General features: G+C 41.6%; 2 protein-coding genes across 7 annotated transcripts in view; one reads left to right on the top strand and one right to left on the bottom strand.

The window, feature by feature from the left end:
* Positions 1 to 6,253: 6,253 nt before the first annotated feature.
* The window catches only part of ripor3 (RIPOR family member 3), a 50,146-nt gene continuing 34,376 nt past the window's right edge, over positions 6,254 to 22,023 (bottom strand). For 2 of the 6 annotated variants that reach the window (XM_086150177.1, XM_086150180.1), the window contains 15 exons: positions 21,081 to 21,206; positions 20,444 to 20,589; positions 19,924 to 20,050; positions 19,370 to 19,515; positions 18,982 to 19,188; positions 18,674 to 18,842; positions 17,601 to 17,861; positions 16,421 to 16,566; positions 16,138 to 16,300; positions 15,366 to 15,495; positions 15,117 to 15,281; positions 14,863 to 15,027; positions 13,200 to 13,402; positions 12,355 to 12,607; positions 6,254 to 11,940 (listed from right to left, as the gene is read on the bottom strand). In XM_086150177.1, the coding sequence (XP_086006303.1) occupies positions 11,840 to 11,940; positions 12,355 to 12,607; positions 13,200 to 13,402; positions 14,863 to 15,027; positions 15,117 to 15,281; positions 15,366 to 15,495; positions 16,138 to 16,300; positions 16,421 to 16,566; positions 17,601 to 17,861; positions 18,674 to 18,842; positions 18,982 to 19,188; positions 19,370 to 19,515; positions 19,924 to 20,050; positions 20,444 to 20,589; positions 21,081 to 21,206 (2,508 nt within the window). In that variant the 3' untranslated portion in view covers positions 6,254 to 11,839. Of the gene's footprint in view, positions 11,941 to 12,354; positions 12,608 to 13,199; positions 13,403 to 14,862; positions 15,028 to 15,116; positions 15,282 to 15,365; positions 15,496 to 16,137; positions 16,301 to 16,420; positions 16,567 to 17,600; positions 17,862 to 18,673; positions 18,843 to 18,981; positions 19,189 to 19,369; positions 19,516 to 19,923; positions 20,051 to 20,443; positions 20,590 to 21,080; positions 21,207 to 21,390; positions 21,890 to 22,023 lie in introns of those variants that run through there. The other 4 variants (XM_086150179.1, XM_086150183.1, XM_086150182.1 and 1 more) reach the window with 4 other exon arrangements.
* On the top strand, positions 6,399 to 9,070 carry blcap (bladder cancer associated protein). Its single transcript, XM_086150184.1, has one exon. The coding sequence runs from the start codon at positions 6,434 to 6,436 to the stop codon at positions 6,695 to 6,697; it is 264 nt and encodes an 87-aa protein (XP_086006310.1). The 5' UTR covers positions 6,399 to 6,433; the 3' UTR covers positions 6,698 to 9,070.

Raw genomic sequence — 22,023 nt, 5'->3', positions numbered from 1 at the left:
AGAAACAATAAATACACATCTCTGCACCAAAGAAGGCAGAGGCTAAAATGATCCAGGATCACCTCAACTAGTTTAATTGTTCTAGAGTTTCCATTAAGCATTACAAAAATACATAGATGGTAACAAGAGTCAGCCAGCAACATGTTTTCTGTTGCAGTCATGTGGACTTTTCAGGTGTGAAATTGAAGAATATTTTTTCTTCTATTTTTCAAGGGCAAAAAACAGGAAGTTGAAACAGAGAAACAAAAACAGCACCACTGCATCTGATAACATGCTATCCTTTTTTTTCCCACTGGCTAATTATAAACTGACTTTTAGCCTGTTGCTTCATTGCCAGTTGTCTTAGCATGGCACAAACCTCTGCTGAAAATCAAAGATAAATGTGTGACTTGTTTGCGCCTGGTTTTATAAAACTACTGCGAGCATTACTAAATTATTACATTCACTAGAATGGGCTAGCTGTTTGTGTGTATACTCCAAATGAACGATCCTTCTTGTTGGGTCATGAAAGGCATTGAACCAAGTAAACTGGAATTTTTCAAATAAAAATACATGGTTTTATTTTGAGAGTTGTGGCTGCAAGTTGCAAAACTAACCCTTACATTAACAAATGAGAAGCACTAATTCTGTTTCCCACATTTCCAGTTGGAAAATGAACGTGAAGATTTACGCACTTTTTATGACATTTTGGCCTTGAAACTTTTCACATTATGAAAGCACATTGTCCTGATGTTTTGTTTGACTGAAAGATAGCGAAAATGTTTACAAAAACAACCAATCACCCAGTGATGGACCCTCAGAGTCGTCCAGTGTTCGGCACTGGACGAACGATGGTGACAGCTCCTCCTCTTAGGTCCTCCTCTGGAATCTGACAGGAAGTAAAGCCTGCAGTGACTTTGAAAGTAACATTTCTGGCACTTTATCTGTTCCTTTTGGAAAATAGCAACTATCAATGGAAATGCTGCATAATGTTAAATATACCACACACAGTGACTGAAATCTCTCTGTTTTGCTTCTAGGACTTGTTTGAGGCTGTTTACTCTCTACGAGTCGCGCAATCGCTAACGTGTCTATATGCCTGAAATGCTTCCTCGGTTGTGTCGGAATGGCTGCTGTTTGCTCTCGGGTAGCTCCTTGAAGCCGTGACTATTGGGCTACTTAAGCATGAACATATATCTAACTGCAATGTTGAAGTAAAGTCATCAAACTCCCGGGTCCAAATCAAGCGCCTAGTCATCAATATCTAATATCCTTCATATCAAAGGTTGAGTCTCTGCAGTTACTAACAATTCAATATGCTCCTATTCAAGTCTATAGAGTTGTATCCGAGTCATTACCGACATTTCCAAGCTGTTTGGATTTGTCAAAGTTGAATCATGTTGAGTTTCCATCATTGTTTACAAGTCACTTAACTGATATCCAACTCGTTATGACAACTTTGAAACTTTTTACATCACTGTCAAGTCCGAGTTACTTAGGTCATGTCAAGTCTTCAGTGCTATCACAGTCATTTAATTTTTCACCCCTGTCATCATGGTCATATTTCTTGTAGTCATGTCTGGTTTGTTGAGACTCTTTCCAATGCACGTCTGGTTTGGTTTCAACAGTTAACTCCTGGTCGTTATGGTCATATTAACTGCAGTCATGTCCGTGTCATTACAGATGCTTCTGTGCAATTCAGTTCACCATGATGCTTGAGTGATAAAGATCATGTCCAGTGTCTATAATAATTTCAAGGTTTGTCAGGGTCTAATCGTGTTGTAGACAACGCAGACAACCTTCACTATTCATGTCACCAGCATGTCGTCATTACAATGTGTAACTATTGTCTCCATGACTACCAGCTGTAATAGTCAGGTTTGAGACATTGCTGTCATTCTTTTGTCAAGGCAAGTTAGATAACGTCCAAGTCATTATGGATATTTCTCTTGTCATGTCAAAGTCATAATGGTCATATCAAGTCTCTACGGTAATTTTTAAGTGTGTCCTTTGTTCTTTGAGTAGCAACCTTGACAAACCTGTCATAACTCTATGACAACAACATTTGGAGTTTTTGTCAACATAAACCAAACTTTAAAGGTAAAAATTATTGCAAGGTTATTTTAATCAGCACTTACATTTAATTAATGAGGTCAGTCTCACTTACAGTGTCTGGTAGAACAAATATCGCTTGTCTGCATTTAATTCAGATGTTGCCTTTGTTTAATCTTTTTAAATAATACTGTTCTCAGCTTTTCTATAAATTATATAACGTATTCTGTCTTTTACGACGAAAATAGGATTATGGAGCATCTGTAACAACCCAGGAACTAAAAATGTCCTGTCTCTGATTCTGAGAGCACAGGAAGTGACATGGTCTTGTAGTTGTCACTCATAGAAAAGTAGCATGTAGCTTTCAGCGCTAGCGACGAACAGTATAGCAAAACATGTGGCTGCCATTGCTTTAATTTGGTGAAATCATGAATGAGAGAATCTGACAGGAGAAACCTTGTTCATTATAGGTCAAGTGTAGGCTTTCCAGATTCTGGTCTTTTGATAATGCTAAATATTGTATTGTCAGAACTTGAAGCCTACTGATATATTTATTTGACTTTTTCATGTTAGCAGGGCAAATGCAAGTCAATTGGTTGTAGTAAAAGGAACAATCAATAAAATAAATCAATGCATAATCGTTGTGATATTTTTGTTTCCTCATCGTATCTATATATTTATATATATTTATATATTTATATTATATATAAATATATATATATTTGTATATATTTTGTATGGCTGTTACGCAATTCCATCATATTTTCTCACTTTTTTAGTTTTGTGTGTCAGTAAGAGAAATAACGTTTGGGGAAATAACAGTGTTTCAATAACTTTCTTCAATTCAGTGCCGTAATTATATAAAAAAAAAAAAGTCTTGTCATATTTAGTGTTAAAACTTGTAATTTACGCACAGTAAAGAATTTTAATATTACTTGAATAGATTTACAGTATTTTACATCTATGACTTACAGTATATGTGGGGCGATGTGGCTCAAGGGGTTAGAGTGGTCATCCTTGGAACCAAATGTTACTGCTTTGATTCCTGCCCTCCTCCAACTCTGTTGAAGTTTCGTTGAGCACGGCACTGAACCCCCGGCTGCCAAATGTTCATGGTTCATCCACGATGGGTTAAATAAAGATAAATCATTTCCCGCAAAGGATTAATAAAGTATAAATGAATAATATATTTTACAAATGCAGCCCCAGGGGAGCACAAGCCAGTGTCTCTCTGGGCCAGTCCCGAGCCCGAATAAATGCAAAGGGTTGCATCAAGAAGACCTATTCCAAAACCAAATATGCGAAATGAATCTATGAATCTCTTACCAGATCAGTTGAAGCCTGGGTCAACAACAACAACCATTGGTGCTGATAACCTACAGGGTGTCAGCGGAAATTGAGCTCCTGTCAGTCAAAGACAGAGGGAAAAGGCTATTTTAGGAAGTAGAGAGAAGAGAAAATGCAAAAATCTGGGCCTGAGAGTTGGGATTTTGAATGCTGGGACAATGACAGGAAAAGATAGAGAGTTGGTGCAGAGAAGGAAGGTGGATATACTGTGTGTCCAAGAGACCGGGTGAAAACGTGTCAAGGATAGACGCTTACTACAGCTATACTATCAAGAAAGAGAAATGGAGTAGGAGTTATCTTGAAGGAGAAGTTTGTTCGGAATGTCCTGGAAGAGAAAAGCCTGTCAGATAGACAGATAGAGTTTGAAACTAGAAACTGAAAGTGTGATGTTCAATATTGTCAGTGGCTATGCCCCACAGGTGGGACGTGAGTTGGAGGAGAAGGACAAGTTCTGGAATGAGTTAGATGAAGTAATGCAGATTAACTCCAGAGGTGGGAGGGTGGTAATTGGTGCAGACTTTAATGGACATGTTGGTGCAGGCAATAAAGATGATGAAAGATAAAGATTATTGGTGGTACCCATGTAATAAACACAGAGGGATAGGTGTTGGCAGACTTTGCAAAAAGGATGGAAATGGCTGTAGTGAACACTTTTTTCTAGAAAAGACAGGAACATTTGATAATTTATAGGATTGGAGGTTGGAGCACATAGGTGAGAGTGTAGCCAGACTCTGGTAACAAGAAAGATAAAAAGGACAAAGAAAGGACAGAGGACAAAGTGGTGGAAGCTGAAAAGGGAGGGGTGTTGTATGGTTTTCAGGGAGGACTTGAGAAAGGCTCTGGGTGGTCGAGGAGAGCTTTCAAATGACTTGACAACTTCAGCTAGTGCTATCAGGGACAGGTAGGAGAGTACGTGTCTATCATCTGGCAGGAAAGTAGAGAAGAGACTTGGTGGTGGAATGAGGAAGTGCAGGAGTATATACAGAGAAAGCGGTTAGCAAAGAAGAAGTGGGACACTGAGAGGACTGAAGAGAACAGACAGCAGTATAAGGAGATACTATGTAGGGTAAAGATAGAGGTAGCAGAGGCCAAACAAAGGACATACGATGACTTGTATGCTCAGTTGGACAGTGAGGAGGGAGAGAATGATCTATACAGGTTGGCGAAATGATGGATAAAGGATAATGATGGAAAGGATGTGCAGCAGGTCTGGGTGAGGTCTGAGAGAGGGAAATGTGTTGACAGATGCTAGAAGAGTGATGGGAAGATGGAAAGAGTACTTTGAAGAGCTGATGAATGTGGAAAATGAAAGAGAGGCAAGGGTAGAAAAGGTGACTATTGTAGACCACAAAGTAGCACAGATTAGTAAAAGTGAAGCGAGGAAGGTATTTAAGAGGATGATAAGTGAAAAGGCTGTTGCTCCTGATGATACACCAGTGGGGTAATGGAAGAGGTTGCTGCAGAGTTTTTTATTTGATTGTTCAACAAGATCTTAGAGAATTGGGAGCTGTATTCATTATGGTGAAAAGGGGGGGACAGAGTTTGATGGCGGTAGATGGTTTGCTGCTGGAAAGAAAATGTAAATGTGAAAAAAATGAATAGAATTTTAAAAACTCAGTTTTGAATCAATTTAACTTTTAAACCTATCAGTTTAAAAGGGCTTATTCGTGAATTGGCGAAGTTCGAGTGAATGCATTTTTTATCAGGCACATTGACGGCCTACCTAACGTCTTCTTTGCGCCAGTCAGGGGTCCTTCTCAGCTTGTTAGTTCTTAGCTGTGTTGCTAACAGCTACGTACGCAGCCAGATGGTGTTTGTTCAGTGCCAAGAATGAGACCGAAAGATGTCAGGTTTGTGCACGACTCTGCCACGTCTTACAGAAAGACGCCGACAGCAACATGTCAGCCAACAACATTGTGTTTGGTAACCATGCTGTTCACGCTGGAGGTCTTTTGTTGTTTACTATCTTTCTGGCTTCGTTAGCTCTCGGCGGCGTTACATGTTGTTCCTTTCGTTTAATGTCGACTCGGACCCACGCCGGCGGCTCACAGAGAAACGTTTAATAAGGTGGCAGAGAATATGACATATATATACTAGCTGAAAGGTCATTGTGCTGCCATTTTATTGATACAAACAAACCTTTTACCACATGTTCGCATCACAGCGATTGGTTCTTCTAGCCCTGGCTCACGCTGCAGGCTAACATTAACCGCCACTACTGCGAAACTGCTTAGATACTGAAATTATTTTCACAACAAATGTGCGTGTTGCTCTTGATGTGTACCACATGACTTCATCGTCGGGATCCGGAAATTCGTGATTTGGACTTCGTTTCGCTTTCAGTCGTGGCAATATTCAACTAGCTGAAATCTTGAACGTTCTGTGTGCGTGTTGTAGTACATGTGTGGACCCACTTCTGAGATGATGAGGTTTTGTTTGAGGATTGGTGAAAATTCAGGTCCGTTTTCCTGGCCGTGTAAAGAGGACAGTGTGTGCTCTTCGGAGCTGTCTATCGACAGATAACTTTCCTGGCAAACCCTGGAGTCCTCATGGTTTGTTATGTCGCCTACTAGCTTGTCTACTGGCCGGTCCCGGGGACAGTATTATGGTCATGGCCAGGCTGGTCGCCGTGCGCACAGGGGACGCTAGCAGCTGTCACTGACTGTAACTCAGCTTTTGTCCTTCAGCCAGCTGGAGCCGGTTTTGCTGTCTTGTTGCACCAATTCGCCCGGATATCAATAAATCACTTGGTCCGGATCTTTTGAACACATATTTAATTTAGCTATATTGTGCAGCTAATATGTATGAATGTAACTTGTCAGCTCAGATGCATGTATTGGGTATTTGGTTTTTTTCTGATGTATCCTTTGGTCTGCAGGGATGACCTGACTGCAGTGACCTCTGGCTTCTTCGACAGAATCTTGCATCATCCCTCCCCCGTCGGATAGTCAGACTCCCTCAGGCCTTTCCTGAACCGCTGAGACTTCCGGTGACCCTGCCGACCACTGGGCCTCTTACTTCATCCCCCAGAGACTCCATCTTGACCACAGAGACCATGTACTGCCTGCAGTGGCTCCTCCCGGTCCTGCTCATCCCCAAACCCCTGAACCCAGCACTGTGGTTCAACCACTCCATGTTCATGGGGTTCTACCTCCTCAGCTTTCTGCTGGAGAGGAAGCCCTGCACCATCTGTGCCTTGGTTTTCCTGGCTGCCCTCTTTCTCATCTGCTACAGCTGCTGGGGCAATTGCTTCCTCTACCACTGCCAGGATGCTGCCCTGCCCGATGCGGCCCATGATCCGGCCATCGTCGGGACCTAGAGGGGGAGAGAGAAAGGGAGACTGCATCGAAGCTGCAGTACGGAGAGATGGGGAGTTACTGTAGGGTGATACTTCCATGCTGGATGAACAGATGTCTGAGCTGAAAGTGCCGAAGAGGAATACAAGTTAAGGATTACCAGACTATTTGCTGTAAAGACTGAGCAGAGAATCTGAGGTGATGGAAAGAAGATACGGGGGTGAGGGGGTGGGGGTGGAGGGGGGGGGGGGGGGGGGGACAGGTGCTCGAAAAACATTTAACCTTGTCATTTTTTGGTGAACTGTTTTTACTCTAAAAATAGAGAGTTAATTTAAAAGCAGTGACTTCATGTAGATAAACCTGATGAACCGAGGAAATATTGTTTGAAAAAGGTGATAGGGATCCAAAAAAACATTGAAATTGAATTAGAGAATCTCTCCTTCAGCACAGCAATTAGTTTTTAATTGATTTGTTGTGGGGTTTGGACGTCAGGTTTAAATTTTGTCTACTCAAATCAAAAATAGTTGATTTTCCAAATCTGTCTATTTTTTTTTTTTTAACTGAAATTGACTCAATTCATTCAGAATGTTTGACAGAGTTCACTGTTTAAATTTACTTAATATTTGTTAGCGTAAAGATAAAAAAGAAAAAAAAGAGTGTTGCACGGTTAAAGTTTCTGAGTGTAACAAAAAGGGTGTATGTGTTCAGACTTGGGAAGGACATGGATGACACAGAGGAGGCAGAACTTTACACATGACAATTTTGCTGGATGAGAAGAACAACCACATGGGAGTGGACTGAGGAGAGTCTCAGTGTTCTGTCTATTTGCACTGAGACCTGAATGAAACACACAAGCCTTTTCAAAAAAACAAAAACGCTTAACCATCAAAGTAAAGTCACCTTAAGCTGCCAAACTTGAGTATCGCCCTCAGAGCTGGGGAAACCTGACCCGGTGACAGGAGAGGCCCTGCTGTCGACCACCACTCTGCTGGTCGTCATACTTACAGCGGACAATCAGTTCACCCCGGGAATCACCCTGGCCCCACTTGGTATCGCAGCTGCCCCCTTACTGTCATCAGCTGATTGTGCAATAAAACATAATCTTTGAAGAGGAAACTGATTCGAGAATCAAAATGCGCGTATCTGTTAGTTCTCAGCCTCCACGTGTCTCCCATTGGCGGCAAATAAAGGGGTGTTAGAGACTCAGCATCAAGTCAGTTGTAATGTCCAAACACAATCTCGGGATTTTCAGCTTTTATCTACAAACACGATATTTGGGCACGGTGTTGGGAAGAATCCAAAACTTTGCAAACCCAAAAGTTTTTAAATTCCAAGAATTTGAAGAATTCAGGATTTGCTGAAAAATCGCCTTTGGTCTTTGGTCTCGTCTAAACCTTCAGCAGAACTTGGATTTGAAAAAACAATGTTGCGAATTCATTGTTTGTTTATGAATCAAATTTCCTCCATTGCAAATCCAAATATTTGTTTGGAAGATTCAAGGTTTGTTTGTAAATATAGGATTTTCAATCAGTGTAAGTCCCATCCACCAGGCAACAGATAAAACTTGAGTTGACAAAAATCAAGAGATTTGCAAAAGAGGAAATGATTCATGTAAGTGAGTGTAAGTCCTCAGGACTCAGATCGACAGCCAAAACTCTTGAGATTTCAAAGGTTTAAGTCACATCTGATCCGTTTAAATAACAAGTATATATTTGCAATAAAGCATTTTCAGTGTTTTGTTTTGCTTGCAAACCCAGTTTCGGATTCTAATGTTTCTGGTATTTCACTGAAAGTACACAAATATCTCAATACACACACCTGAGTTGTGTGATGAAGCTGCACTGCCTTGTCTTCCTTCCATCACCACCTGGTCAACTTCTGTTGCGACCACTCAAATTTATTTTTGTTGCATGGGTTGATTTTTAATTTTTTTTTCTAGGATTAAATTCTGACACATTTAAAGAAAAGCAAACAAAAAAGACTGCTAAAAGTCTCCAATGTTTAGAAAAATGGGGATGTGAGTTGAGTCTTCTTGTGTATAGTCACCAAGTCTTTGCATTTCTGACACACTGATTTGGATTTAATAAAACCAATGTCGTGCCGATGGGTTACTGGATCAGTATTTACAGCAACCAAGAGCAATATTGAGCTGGTCTGAGATGAGATTTACTCCCCACCATGAGATTTTTAATCAAAAGGACAAATGCTGGATTTGAAGTTTCAGTCTGCAAGTATTAATGTTCAGCTGTCAGACAAAGACCAAGGTGTTTTTATGGTGTGTGTGTGTGTGTGTGTGTGCGCGCATGCATGAGAGTGTGTACGTGTGTAGCAGTGCTGCTCCACTACTACATGGTGGCTTTGGTTTTCTTTTAAATAAAGTTTTCCCCCCCACGATAGTCTGTCAGTCAATCATTATGCGTCACAGTGGGGCAGAACTCTAAAAAAAATCTTCTCTCAAATATCAAAGGACTAGTCAAGGTTGTACAGAAGGCTGAAATATTAGCGGTCATTTAATTTAAATCCTTAACCTTGTGTCCTACAGATTGCTAAAAGGCCCATTGGTCTGTCCCTGAGGATTTTTTTTTCATCACAAACAATTCATTTGATGAGGCAAATTCATGGAAATTTTAACACAAAGGGCAATTGACAAGGACAGTAAATTGATAATTGTAGTTATATATTCATTTCAGGAACAGGATACTAATGGCTGGTATTCGTTCTTTGAAGGATAACATATGTTAGGAATTATTCTATGAGTTTATGCCAGACTTAGTGGTTTTATTGCCACATAAACCTTTCAGTTTGTATGTGTAGAGAAGTTCAGCCTCAGGGTCCCCTCAGGGTTAATGCAGGGCTGTCGGGACCCTTTCTGTTGGGCAGCAGGAGGGGGTCTTTCCCTTCTGTACCTGGTCCTTAAATGGGTACCTGTTTCTAAAAGTAAAGCTCTTGAGAACATGGTAACCATAACAAGGACCGCCTGACCATATTTTAGTTGCCCGGTCTCACATCCATGCAGCTAAATTCATTTGTCTCTTACTCCATCTCTAACAGTGAGTGTCTTATGACAGGCAAGCGCAAAGGAATTGCAACCAAAGAGTGAACGAATCGAGAAACCTGTTATGAAACAGCAGCATAAGCAGTGTAACGTGTTCTACAGATAGAGGTGGGGGTAAGTTAGTCCCTGCGGGGAAATCGTGATGCACAGCTTTGTGCATTACATTGTGACATTCCAGACATGTTAGATAATAGATTCAAATAGATCTGAATCAAGTTTTTCTCTGCGATGAGACAGGGAATACGTGTATACAGTTATCCATCAAGCGGTCCAGTTATACATTATAATTTTTTATATGATCATATCAACACAAGCAGTTGGTGACTCCGTAGGAGAGCAGTCTAGAAACAAGCCTGATCACTTTATATAAGCTCTTGGACCTGAAAAGCTCAAGAACCTCTGTCCTGAAAGCTAACTCCCTCCCTGAGCTCAAACAAGTGTTTCAGCATTGGTTGCCTCCTTCCCAGGCTTGTTTTGACTTCACAAACATTCTCCGAATATCCCTGTTACAGAAGTCAAAGGTTAGTTGAACCACTGCCTTATGTATTTTCAACCTCCGAGGGTTCCTCCATTATTCCCACCTGCAGTGAACCCAAACGGCCAGAAGAGGACAGTTTCAATTCACATTTTACTGATTTTGACAAGGCCCCTCCTCCATCCCTCCTCCAATCTAATAGTTAGTTTTTCATTAATGAAATAAAGAAAATACAAATATTGCTTTTTGTTCTAGAGCACAAACTTGTTTTGGAATAGAGTTCTGTTGCAGATTTTTTTTTTTCCTTATTACTATTTTTTTTTTTAAATCAGGGTTTATCAAATATACAACATTTGTTATTGGAATACAATACATATCTTTGTTACTTAAAAAATGTCAGTGATCTTATATGATAAATAAAATAAATAAACAAATATAGATACTAATTCCTTGGTCATTCAGATTTTTCTGCTTTGTTGAGAAAGCTTTTTACAGTTTAACTGATGAGGACTATGTGTATTGTCATTGAAAGAGGTACCTTTTTTGAAAATTAAACATTTTTACAAGAAATTCTTGCTCTTAAGTACTTTCTCAAGTTTTACACCAGATTTCTCAAAAGTGAAATAAAATTATATCAAGTTAATTAATGGGGGAAAAGGAAGAACTTTCTTCACACTGGAAACACTCATACTGCGACTGTCTTCACTGTCTTCTCTTTTAGGAATTTAGAAGGAACGCTAAATAGAAATTTTATTATTTTCTCTCTTTTTCAATCATACATTTCAGTAGAATAAAACAGCATTTGTCCTTCAGTTTCCCAAACTTTGACATTCAGTATTCAAAAAACAAACAAACAAAAGACTATCGAAAATTAAAATCCCACACCTGTCTTGAAAAGCAGGAATGAGCTTTCAGCACTTTATACAAGATAATAGTCATAAAAAAAAAAAAAAAAAGTCCTTGAGCTTTATATACAAGTCTGTATAATTGTAGTTGTGTTGCAAAAATAAAGCATGTGTTGATCCAGCTGAGGTCATATCAGATCCAGAGAGGTGTATTTCTTCCATCTCCATCCAACTCAACAAAAACAGATTTGGTGTGGGCGGGACTGGACCAGTGTCCAATGACCTTATATTTTTCTGGGCCTCAGAACTCCTTCCCACTGATTTTATAATGTTTTTTTTTTATATCTTATTGAACTAACACAAATAAATTAACGGCAAAATAAGGACTTGTTTGATGCAAAAGAAATGACAGCATAACTGACCCGACTTTTACATAATGTTTGGTAATTTTTTAGGATTCTTTTTTTTTTGCCAGTACGTATACACCATAGCATTTTCCGATGTCTTCGAAACCAAAACAAACAGAAGAGATTATTTTAAAGAAGCACTAATAAAAATAAATTTGCAGTTAAATATCCGGATTATTAAAACGTCAACAAATTTGTCTGGATCTCTTAATGATCGGGTCAGATCAAATGCTTGAGGGCATGTCTGATGGGGAGGAGAGTGTGTGTGGAGTCGAACCCACAGGAACCATCACTTGATACGTCTGTGACTGGAAGTCAAAGTTTTCTAATCACGAGCTCCAGAGAGTCTTCATGTCGGATCTCATTCGCATCCAGATTGTTTTTTATAGAATGGTGATTTCAGTCTCCTGGTTCTGGTAAGCCTCTTCCTGCATTTCAGCGTCAAGCTGGTCCATCCTTTGGAAGGCCAGGTAGCCCTTTTTACCTGCAATGCAACAAAACCGCTTTAGTTGCAGTGCCTCCCATCAACTTGTCGGACGACAGTAAGCGGGTTCACACCCGACATTAGTTTAGCTCTCGAAAAACTTTAATCCTTGCTGATAAATCAGGGAGTTTCAGCCGAAGAAATGTACTTGTGACCAGTGAAAGTCTTTGCTGACTGATGTGATATCGCTGGGTCGCCGTTTACCAGCTAAACCAACTAGATGGCTGGCAAGCTTAGCAAGTAGCAATGCACAACACCAGCGTGATTCAACAAATACATGAGTCAGTCATCATGTATGCTCATATATGTGTGAGTGTGTGTGTGCGAATTATGTACACTGAATATCATAAGGATGCCAATGCTAATGCTAATGCTAATGCTAATGGGGCAAGTTTGTTTTTGCCATGTTTTTACCGAAAGAGAGGATGGTCTCTTTGGCAGCATTGTGAAGATCTTCATCCGGGGATCTCCATAAAGCTGCAATATAGTCCACGCTCTCTGTCGCCTGATGGGAAAAACACCAGTTAAGAAGTGGACACGTCAACAAACAGCTTCGGTTTAAGACGGACAGTTTGTCACTGACCTTCAGGCACTTCAGAGCCAGACAGGATCCCCGCTGAACATGGATGTCTGTGCTTTTTAAACTCTCTGTGTAGAAAGCCACGGCCTGTGGGAGGAGGTCAAAAGAGACATATTACCTGTGCGTTTTCAGATTGCTATCGCCGAAATCAACTGCGTCTGTTTTAAGAACAGCTGTCAGATCCTGCGATATCATGTCAAAAGTTAGCTATAAGTAAAAAACCAATCATTGTCTGTTATCATTACCATCTTTCTAATTTGTCACAACTTTGTAAATGTGTTGAGAATTTTTCAGGCAGTACATTTTTTTAACTGAACTTTTAATTTTTCTGATCATTAATTGAAACGTTTACGTTAAATACCTCCGAATTCCAGTGTAGTCTATTTCTAGGGTTTTTTTTTTTTGATTCATTCATAATGAGTTTTCGTTCAGGTCTAACCACATTTGCAGGTAACTCAAACTCAAGTCAAACCCAGTGACTCTGGATCACTATATACTGTTATTTTTGCGGATTTTTTTGGTTCTAGTCACAAGTCAGTTTCTTGCTTCTTCTCTTGGAACTCATTTTCAGTTAACTCAGCTGAAATGGAGCACGACTTTTTTGCTGTTTTTTCCTCGTTTCAGCAACCCTCCAGCTATGCCCTTGACATGCTCTGAATAGAGAGGAGAGAGAAGTCACCGTGTTTCTGAAGCTCCTGTATCCCTGTGCTCTGCTGAGGCAGTTGGACGCAGCTTTACACACTTTGTGGTTGGAGTCGACCTGCAGCAGCGCCAGCGTCTTCAGCGTCGATCCCAGAGGGAGGAGCTCTGAGATGCCTCGCCCCCTCATCTTATTTAGCGCCTGCCTCCGCTTAGGTCCCAGCAAGGCAGACAGGAAGTACTCTGTGAAGATATCGGTTTACTGGTTAGGAGGCCTGACAGCGCATGTGGGGCCTTCCCGAAAGGTCATAACCATGACCTCAATTTTTGTAATTTCTCTCTTTGTTTTTCAGTTCTGTATCCTGGAAATTAACTATAACAAACATTTGTACCTATTTAGAATTAACATTACATTCAACACAGAATCTTGGCCCAAAAACTTCTATCCTTATTGTAATAATAATAAAAATAATGATAATACATAGGTTTTCTATAGCGCTTTTCATGATACTCAAATACGCTTTTATTATAATTAAATTTAATTATAAACACGTAACGGTTCTAGCTGGAATTGGCAAGAAGGGACTGTCTCTTTCTCTCTTTTCCCTCCTCCTCTTGCAGAGGTGTATCCCCGACAAGTTGACAGATGATCCAGATGCCTTCATTATGTTGGAATTTCTGGAACTTTCTCAGACCTTATTGTTCTTTGACCTTAATGTTGTCTAATGGAGCCGTTCAAGGCTCGTGTCACCCCCCCTCTCTCTCTCACACACACAGAAAAAAACACACACGCACACACTAAATCTGATAGAGTGGAGGAAACCATTTTTCCTCATCTGACTGTGTGTCCTACAAGCAGACCCTGGGCCCCCGGAGCATTATAAACAATCCCGAGTAGCATTTTTTTTCATTATCAAGCTAATTTGTCATCTTGCCTGTCAGCGTTTTCTCAATAAACTGACTCATTTTTCAAAACCATGAAAAAATCTGGTGGAAAAAATTGACTGGACATTCACTATAAATGATATAAAGAACAACTACCAACAAATTTGGAAAATGTTTGCTTCAACCACCTCCATGGTAATGAGGATGACATATCCTTGGTACTTTTTTATTTTTTATTTTTTATCATTCTTTGTTCTCCAGTGTGTGTTTGTGTGTTTATCCAATGTTAATTAGATCATAGATATTCATACATATATACGTACTAAGTCAACTGAGTCGATTCATTAGCGGCCTCTTGAATGTATATTATGCTACGGCAGTACAATATAAAGTAATAAGATACTGCTCAAAAAAATAAAGGGAACACTTGAACAACACAATGTAACTCCAAGTCAATCACACTTCTGTGAAATCATAGTGTCCACTCAGGAAGCAACACAGATTCATTTTGACTTGTTTGAGGACATTACATCAAAGTTGGATCAGCCTGGAGTTTGTTTTTACACTTTAATTTTGAGTGTGATTCCTAATCCAGACATCCATGGGTTGATACAATTGATTTCCATTGATCATTTTTGTGTGATCTTGTTGTCAGCACATTCAACTGTGTAAAGAGCAAAGTATTTCATAAGAATATTTCATTCATTTAGATCTAGGATGTGTTTTTTAAGTGTTCCCTTTATTTTTTGGAGCAGTGTACATATAAGAAACTGTTTAGGTGTATACTATATGTGGTTCTAATGAAAAATGTGTCCTACCCTCCTTGGACAGGCGGGAGATGTGCTCTCCCAGCTCCTGGATGTCCCAGCGTCTCAGATACACCGACAACTGGAAGATGGTCACTCGGTCCAGGCCGCAGGGCGTGTGGGGGCTCGGGGAGACCCTGCAGGCCGCCTGGACCTGCTGCATCAGCCTGGAGAAGACTGAGGGAGCAGTGTGCTGTTATTTTCATGCTCAGCCAAATGAGAAGCTTAGGTTTGTGTTGGAGAGGCCGAGCCGGAAAAGTGGATACCTTTCTCTGATTGGCCCGGCTGCTTGGCCTTCACCTTGTGCGTGTAACGTTTCCGAAGCGCCCTGCCAAAGCTGTCAGCCTGGCAACAGAAAGGGGAGCCGCCGTCGCTCACACACTCCTCCCAGAACAGCAGCACATCCCTCGTCCTCTGCTCCCTCTGCAGCACTGAGGAACGACGAGGGGGAAAACATGCAAATGAGCTTCGCAGGCGGGTTTAAACCCCACAGACGGGATAATTCCTGCACTGACAGTCACTAGTCAAGATGTTCTTATTCTTCTCCAGCAGCAAACAGCTGATTCTCTCTAAGATGTCGGCTTGCAGGGACATCTCCTCCAGCAGGTTCCTCCGGGACGGGCCGAAGTCAGTTGTTGTCATCGTCTGAGGAAACATTTCAAACCAGATGAGCAGTTTGGACTGGTACGTCTCCCTCTGAGCCCTGCAACGGGACATGACCTGTCCTCTGGGGATCCATCTTGAGTGACATGTTTTTTTTTTGACAGCAAAACTATGTTTTGAGGTCATCCGTTTGATTATTTTTTAGGAAATGAAAGGAATCTCACTTAATTTTCTCAGCTCGGTATCATTAAGAAGTCTACCTCTTTTCCCTTCAGGGGTCACCAGAGCGGATCAGCCTCCTCCATCTATCACTATTCTCTGAATCCTCACACCAACTAAGTTCATGTCCTCTTTGACAACATCCATAAATCTTCTACTACATCCATAAAGCTTCTGCCACTAAAAAGTGTACATGAAGAAAACACGAAAATGAGCCAAAAAAACTCAAAATGTAAAATTAGCTAAATTATACTCCTCAGCAGAAATTAAAAGGTAGGAAAAGTAATTGCTCTTTGTTAGAATATTAACTAAAAAGAGAAAGAAATGAAGAAATAACACCCCCCCTTAAAAGAAATGATTTGAAAAAAAAAAAGTATCCTAACATTAGTGATTAAATCTTGCTTTAAAGTTGAAAAAAAAGATAAAGAATTGAGAAAAAAATATATATATACATAGATACAGTGCCTTTAAGAGGATGCAACAGATGTCCAGGTGTGTTTCCAGGGCCTGATCAAGACCCCAGTTCCCAGAGGTTAAGGGGGCAATGAGCTCTTCCTCAGAAGCTGATTGGCTCTCCTGTGAGACGATAGGGAGGCTCCTTGGAGTGTTCTGCTGCAAGGAGCCGATTCTGGACGGGCCCACACACACACACACACACACACACACACACACACACACACACATGAAGAAACCATCCTTTACAAGGGTCCTCCCAGGGTTTATTGATTGTTTTATGTGTTTAACAAACCCGCTGTCTTTAAGCCTCAGGCTACCCGGACAAGATGTGTCATCGTCCGCACTGAAGTCATGTGACAGGAAGTCAAAGCTGCCCAGGACTTCCTCCACTGCGAGCATTTCCTCGGATGCAGCGTTTCTCAGCAGGGAGAGATCATTCTGGAATCAGGAGAAAAGCGCTGTCATATCGGCGGGTGCGTTGACTCTTTGCAACGGGATGCCCAGAACCTGATGAGTTAGCTGGCTCATGTTCCTCGTCTGTTTTTAAAAGAAATCGGCGCGTTTAAGTAAATCAGTCCCTCAATGATAATTTCTTTCCCCGATGTCTACAGTATAATCAAAACACAAATCACCAAGGAAAGATTCACATCTAATTATAGATATTTTTTGCATCACTGAGCAAACAGTAATTCCAGAAATGTGTAACTGATTTTATTTATTTACTCTGTTGCTCGGTCATTCAAGCAAAATCAGGTCCCAGTCAGCAACTAGGCGGCGCAACTTTATTAATACTGTTGGGTAAAAACAAACAAACAGAAAAAAACCCCAATGAAATCAGAGCTCCAAGGAGGCACAAGCCAGTTCTCGTTGAGCCAGCTAAATCCAGGAGGACACCCTGTGTAAAACCTGTGTCGGACTAAATATGTGAATCAAACCCATGACTTTCATAACCGAAACTGGTGAAGAAAAGCGTCATGTTTGATGTGTGATAAAAGAGAATCGCCCAGAATGAAAGGACAGGTGTAAAAGACTGTATTGGGAATTATCGATGCTGTCTGGTTTCCAGAGGAAAAGACAGGAAGCAGAATTGGAGGTAGCGGAGACGAAACGGTGGAGGTTCCCTTTGGGAGTGACGAGGATGGATGGGATCAGGAATGAGTCAGCAATGAGTTAGCAATTTCCCCCTTGGGGATCAATAAAGTATTCTGATTCTTAGTCCATCAGAGGAACAGCTTATGTTAGATGTTTTGGAGGTAAAGTCAGACTGAGATGGTTTGGACACAGAGTAAGGAGGGATAGGGAACCTGGAACTGCCAGGTAAGAGCGCTACAAGAAGGCCAGTGAGAAGATTTTGGGATGTTGTGAGAGAAGGGAATACAAAGAATATGGTTAGATGGAGGAGGTCGATTCACTGCGGCGACCCTTGAAGGAAAACAAGAAGAAAAAGGCATTAGTGTGACATATCTAGATACCTTCAAGATGGTGGACAGGTGCAGGATTTCCTTGATCAGGACTCGCAGCTCCTTCTCAGAGCAGCTTTGGCTCTGTAAAATCTCCAGCTCTGCCATCAGGGCTCCAAGCTGGAGGGCCTGGCCCCTCTGCCGGGCCCTGTTCCCCATGGGCCCTCCCAAGGACGGGGTTGCTGCCGATGGCGACGAGGAGGCTGCAGCCGGAGGTAGAGGAGGTTCCGAAGGAGAGGCTGGTGAAGAACATCTAACGGGATTTTGGGTTTTCTGGGGGGGATGACACAGGAGGTTGGACATGTGAATCCCCTCCTGTCCATTTCTCAAGATCAAAAATTGAGGTTGATTGGACAGTTACTGTCCTGGTTCATAACAATCATGATGATTTTACATCAACTGTAGATATAAGTATCAAAAAGTAAAAGAGGAAGCAGAACATTTTAAGCTCCGACAAGCCCTTTTGAAGGTCAAAATTATGACCTCACAGACAGAAGTAGGCTGATCTATGTTTAACACATTTTAACTTGAATTTATTTTGATAGAATGATGAATAATAAAGAATAAAAAAGCGGTTTCCTACCCGTTTGAAGTTAAGGGAATTTTTTCTATTTTTTTTTTTTCTTTTTAAAGTGCAATAAATCAATCTGTCTTGAAAATCTGTATTTTATGAACCTATGATCAGTGTGTAAGCAGTTTTGTGCGACCAGTATTGTTACCATATATACTGCTCAAAAAACATAAAGGGAACACTTGAACAACACAATGTAACTGTGAAATCATAGTGTCCACTCAGGAAGCAACACAGATTCATTTTGACTTGTTTTAAGGACATTACATCAAAGTTGGATCAGCCTGGAGTTTGTTTTTACACTTTAATTTTGAGTGTGACTCCTAATCCAGACCTCCATGGGTTGATACAATTGATTTCCATTGATCATTTTTGTGTGATTTTGTTGTCAGCACATTCAACTGTGTAAAGAGCAAAGTATTTCATAAGAATATTTCATTCATTTAGATCTAGGATGTGTTTTTTAAGTGTTCCCTTTATTTTTTTGAGCAGTGTAGTTTGAATTTTTTCTCACCCTGGGCAGGGGGAGGACAGTCATCCAACTCCTGCTCGCAAACACAATAACTAAAGGTTGCAGGTGGTGTACCTGCTGACTGCCCGGCTCCCGTCCCAGTGCTCCACCGTCGGTGCGAGGGTCTGTTTCTCCAGCCGTGTTCTTCCTCAGGATGTCAGGGGTGCTGGACCTGCAGGAAGAAACGTGTCTTTTCATTTTTATCACAGTCACGCTCCCCGTGTCAGGCTGTGAATCACCACAGTTTGGGAAAACTGAGTCGGACTAAAAACCCTCCCACTCCGCAGTGTGGTCAGAACTCCGTTTCTCACATCTGTGGGGAGCAAGCTTTGTTCTCCCCCGGTGCTGATTTTTCGCCAAACACGCCGTCCCATTCCTCCTTTTTTTCCGCTCCTGTTCCGCCCTCGTTTTCCTCACAGGGATCCTCCTGAAGGGAATCCTCTTCCTCCCCTAGAGACAGCCGGCTCCGGCTGCCCCCCAGGCTTGTTCCTGGACTGAAGCTGTGACTCCGTGAGAGACTGCAGGGTCAAAGGTCATTTGAGACAAAAGCGTGAAGTATAAACTGAAACTGCAAGCAAATGCACATTATCTTTTGAAACACTGAATCCTGATTGATCAAATGTTTATCAATACAAACATTTCACTTCTTTAAAATTTCCAGCTCTGGAGAGGATGGAGACAGGTAACCGCTGGACGAACCTGAAGCTGTGGGGGCTCTGGGCTCCCGGGCCATGGGATGGATGGGACAGGTAACTCAGCAGAGACACGTCCACTCGGTCGTGACGACTCTTGGACACAAGTGAAGAGAGGGAGGCGTCCCGATCCCGCATGTGCTGCACCATGGACTGCGGGGGGGTAGAGACGCTGTTACCAGACGTGACACTGATGCACTGCAGCTCCTATCATACCAACTACAAATTATAAAATTAAGACTTCATCATGTGCAGCACAGGTGTCCCAGTCTGCCCTCCCAACCCCTCCATCCAATCTACAATAGAATCGTGAAATTCTGTCCATGTATTATAACACCAAATTTACAGCACCCATATTCATAATACCAATTAATAACATAATCAGTCATTAGTTTTCTCTTAATGTCAGCGTCTGAGGATCACTGAGGAGCAGTGCAAGAGGAAAAACTTCAGCGATGCCACTGATGAAGATCACTTTTTTTCAAATATTAAGGACTAATCCCACATACATCATACATATGAAGTGCTTCTCAATGACGGGGGGGTGGTGGGTGCACTCACTACGAAGTACTTCTCGGTGAAGGAAGGGGTGCTGGGAGCGGTCCAGCTGTAGACCGAACTCTTTCTGCTTGATACCGACAACCTGCTGACGGACAATGGACGCATCTTCTCAGTGCTGTCGAACGGGCTGAGAACACACACGCAACAGGATCGTGGGTGTGTGAGATTATGGGGATGGGGTGTTAAATAACACCAACAAGTCAGGCAAAGTGTCTCCCTTGTACTGTTTTTTTAATTTTCTCACTGTGTTACTTTTTCTGTCTCCTATTCGTCTCCACCGGCAACCCAGGCCTTGCACTTAACAAGAAAATTGGGAACCATTATTTCATCACCTTTTCCTATTCCTAAATCTCATAATATATGTCAGCATGTTGGGAAGTGAAGCTGATTAACCAGTATACTGACTTATCCACTGCAAACTTATATTGGAAATGTTTTTTTTTTTTTTTCCAGGGAGTATAAGGTGTTATAAGGCCTCTTTTAGCTGCGTGTGTGTGTGTGTATTTGCACATTTTCTTACTTCCAGGTGACCTCCAGCTGCAACTTGATTGTTCCTAACTGGGTGACGTCCACAAGCATCAGCTGAGGCCGTGCCACGAAGAAGTCAGCGCTGGCACATGTTACCATGCCGACGAGCAGCCAACCCAGACCCTTTGCCTCCATCACCTGGAACATGACATCCGGTATTCATATTCGTATTTTATCTATTTCATTTGATCAGGTTGGGGAAATGCTGGTGGGCATCGACCAACCGCTCCTACGGTCTGATTTATGGAGAAAAGCTCAATAAACACTGACCATTAATGGAAAAAAAAGTTATATTGAATCTTTTTTGATGTTGACAGACATTTATTGCTGGTCGATACAGAAATCTTTGCGTTAAAGGAGTGATACCTCACACAAGCCTGAAAACCTGTAATGATATTGAAAATAGCTCACGCTTAGAGAGGGAAATAAGTTTGTTTTGCATTATTTCAACATTTTTTTCCAACTCTTTTTCCAATTTTCAAGCAATGTTCATTCACGTCTGACTTTCTCAATGCCATATTTTACTTCTTTACCCTTCTGGAATCCCAGAGAACATTTCATCTGGTGCCTTTACACCAATCATTTAATGTCGAAGGCCGGGGCCTTTGTTTGGTCTCCCGGTTCCTGACCTTGATCTCAAAGTTGTGATGGATGTGCGGGAGGAAGATCATCTCCTCTTCATCCCAAGACTGGATATCGTCTGATTCGATCTTCCCTCTGATCCTCCATCGCTGGCGATCCAGTCGCACCACCACCTGTGTCAATTTGCGGTTAGCAGTAAGATGTAAAAATTAAATGCAGCCTCAGGGCGGCACAGGCCAGGGTCTCCCTGAGCCGATTCCAAGCCCGGATAAATGCAGAGGGTGGCCTCAGGAAGGGCATCCAGCGTAAAGCCTTTGGCAAAATCAAACATGCAAATCAAATCTAATAATCCCATACCGAATCAGTCGAGGCTCGGGTAAAACCGACTGCCATTGGTTCTATGACCTACAGGGTAGCGACGGAAATTGGGCTACTGTAGGTTAAAGAAGGAGAGGAGGAAAGCGTTTTTGGAAGCAGAGAGAAGCGGAAAGGCAAGAGTCTGGACTGAGAGTAGGGACTCTTAGTATTGGGACTGTGACAGGAAATAGTAGAGACTTGATCGACATGATGCAGAGAAGGAAAGTGGATATACTGTGTGTCCAGAAGACCTGGTGGAAAGGTAGTATAGCTAGAAGCTCAGGAGCATGTTTTAAGTTGTGCTATCATGGTACTGACAGAAGAGAAATGGAGTAGGAGTTATCTTGAAGGAGGAGTTCGTTAGGAAACTGGAAATTGAAGGTGCGATGCTCAATGTTATTAGTGGCTATAACCCGCAGGTGGGATGTGAGTTTGAGGAGAAGGAGAAGTTCTGGAATGAGTTCTATCAATTGATGCAGAATATCCCCAGAGGTGAGAGAGTGGTAGTTGGTGCAGACTTCAATGGGCATGTTGGTGCACGCAAAAGAGGGGATGAAGACATGACGGGCAAATTTGTTATACAGGATAGGAATGCCGAGGGACAGATGGTGGTAGACTGTGCAAAAAGGATTG

This window comes from Fistularia commersonii, chromosome 7 (assembly GCF_037954325.1).
Source record: "Fistularia commersonii isolate RoL2024-O1a breed Wild chromosome 7, RoL_Fcom_v1.0, whole genome shotgun sequence".
Classification (NCBI taxonomy): Eukaryota; Metazoa; Chordata; class Actinopteri; order Syngnathiformes; family Fistulariidae; genus Fistularia; species Fistularia commersonii.
Note: the sequence above shows the minus strand (reverse complement) of the source record. Positions and strands in the feature narration are given on the sequence as shown.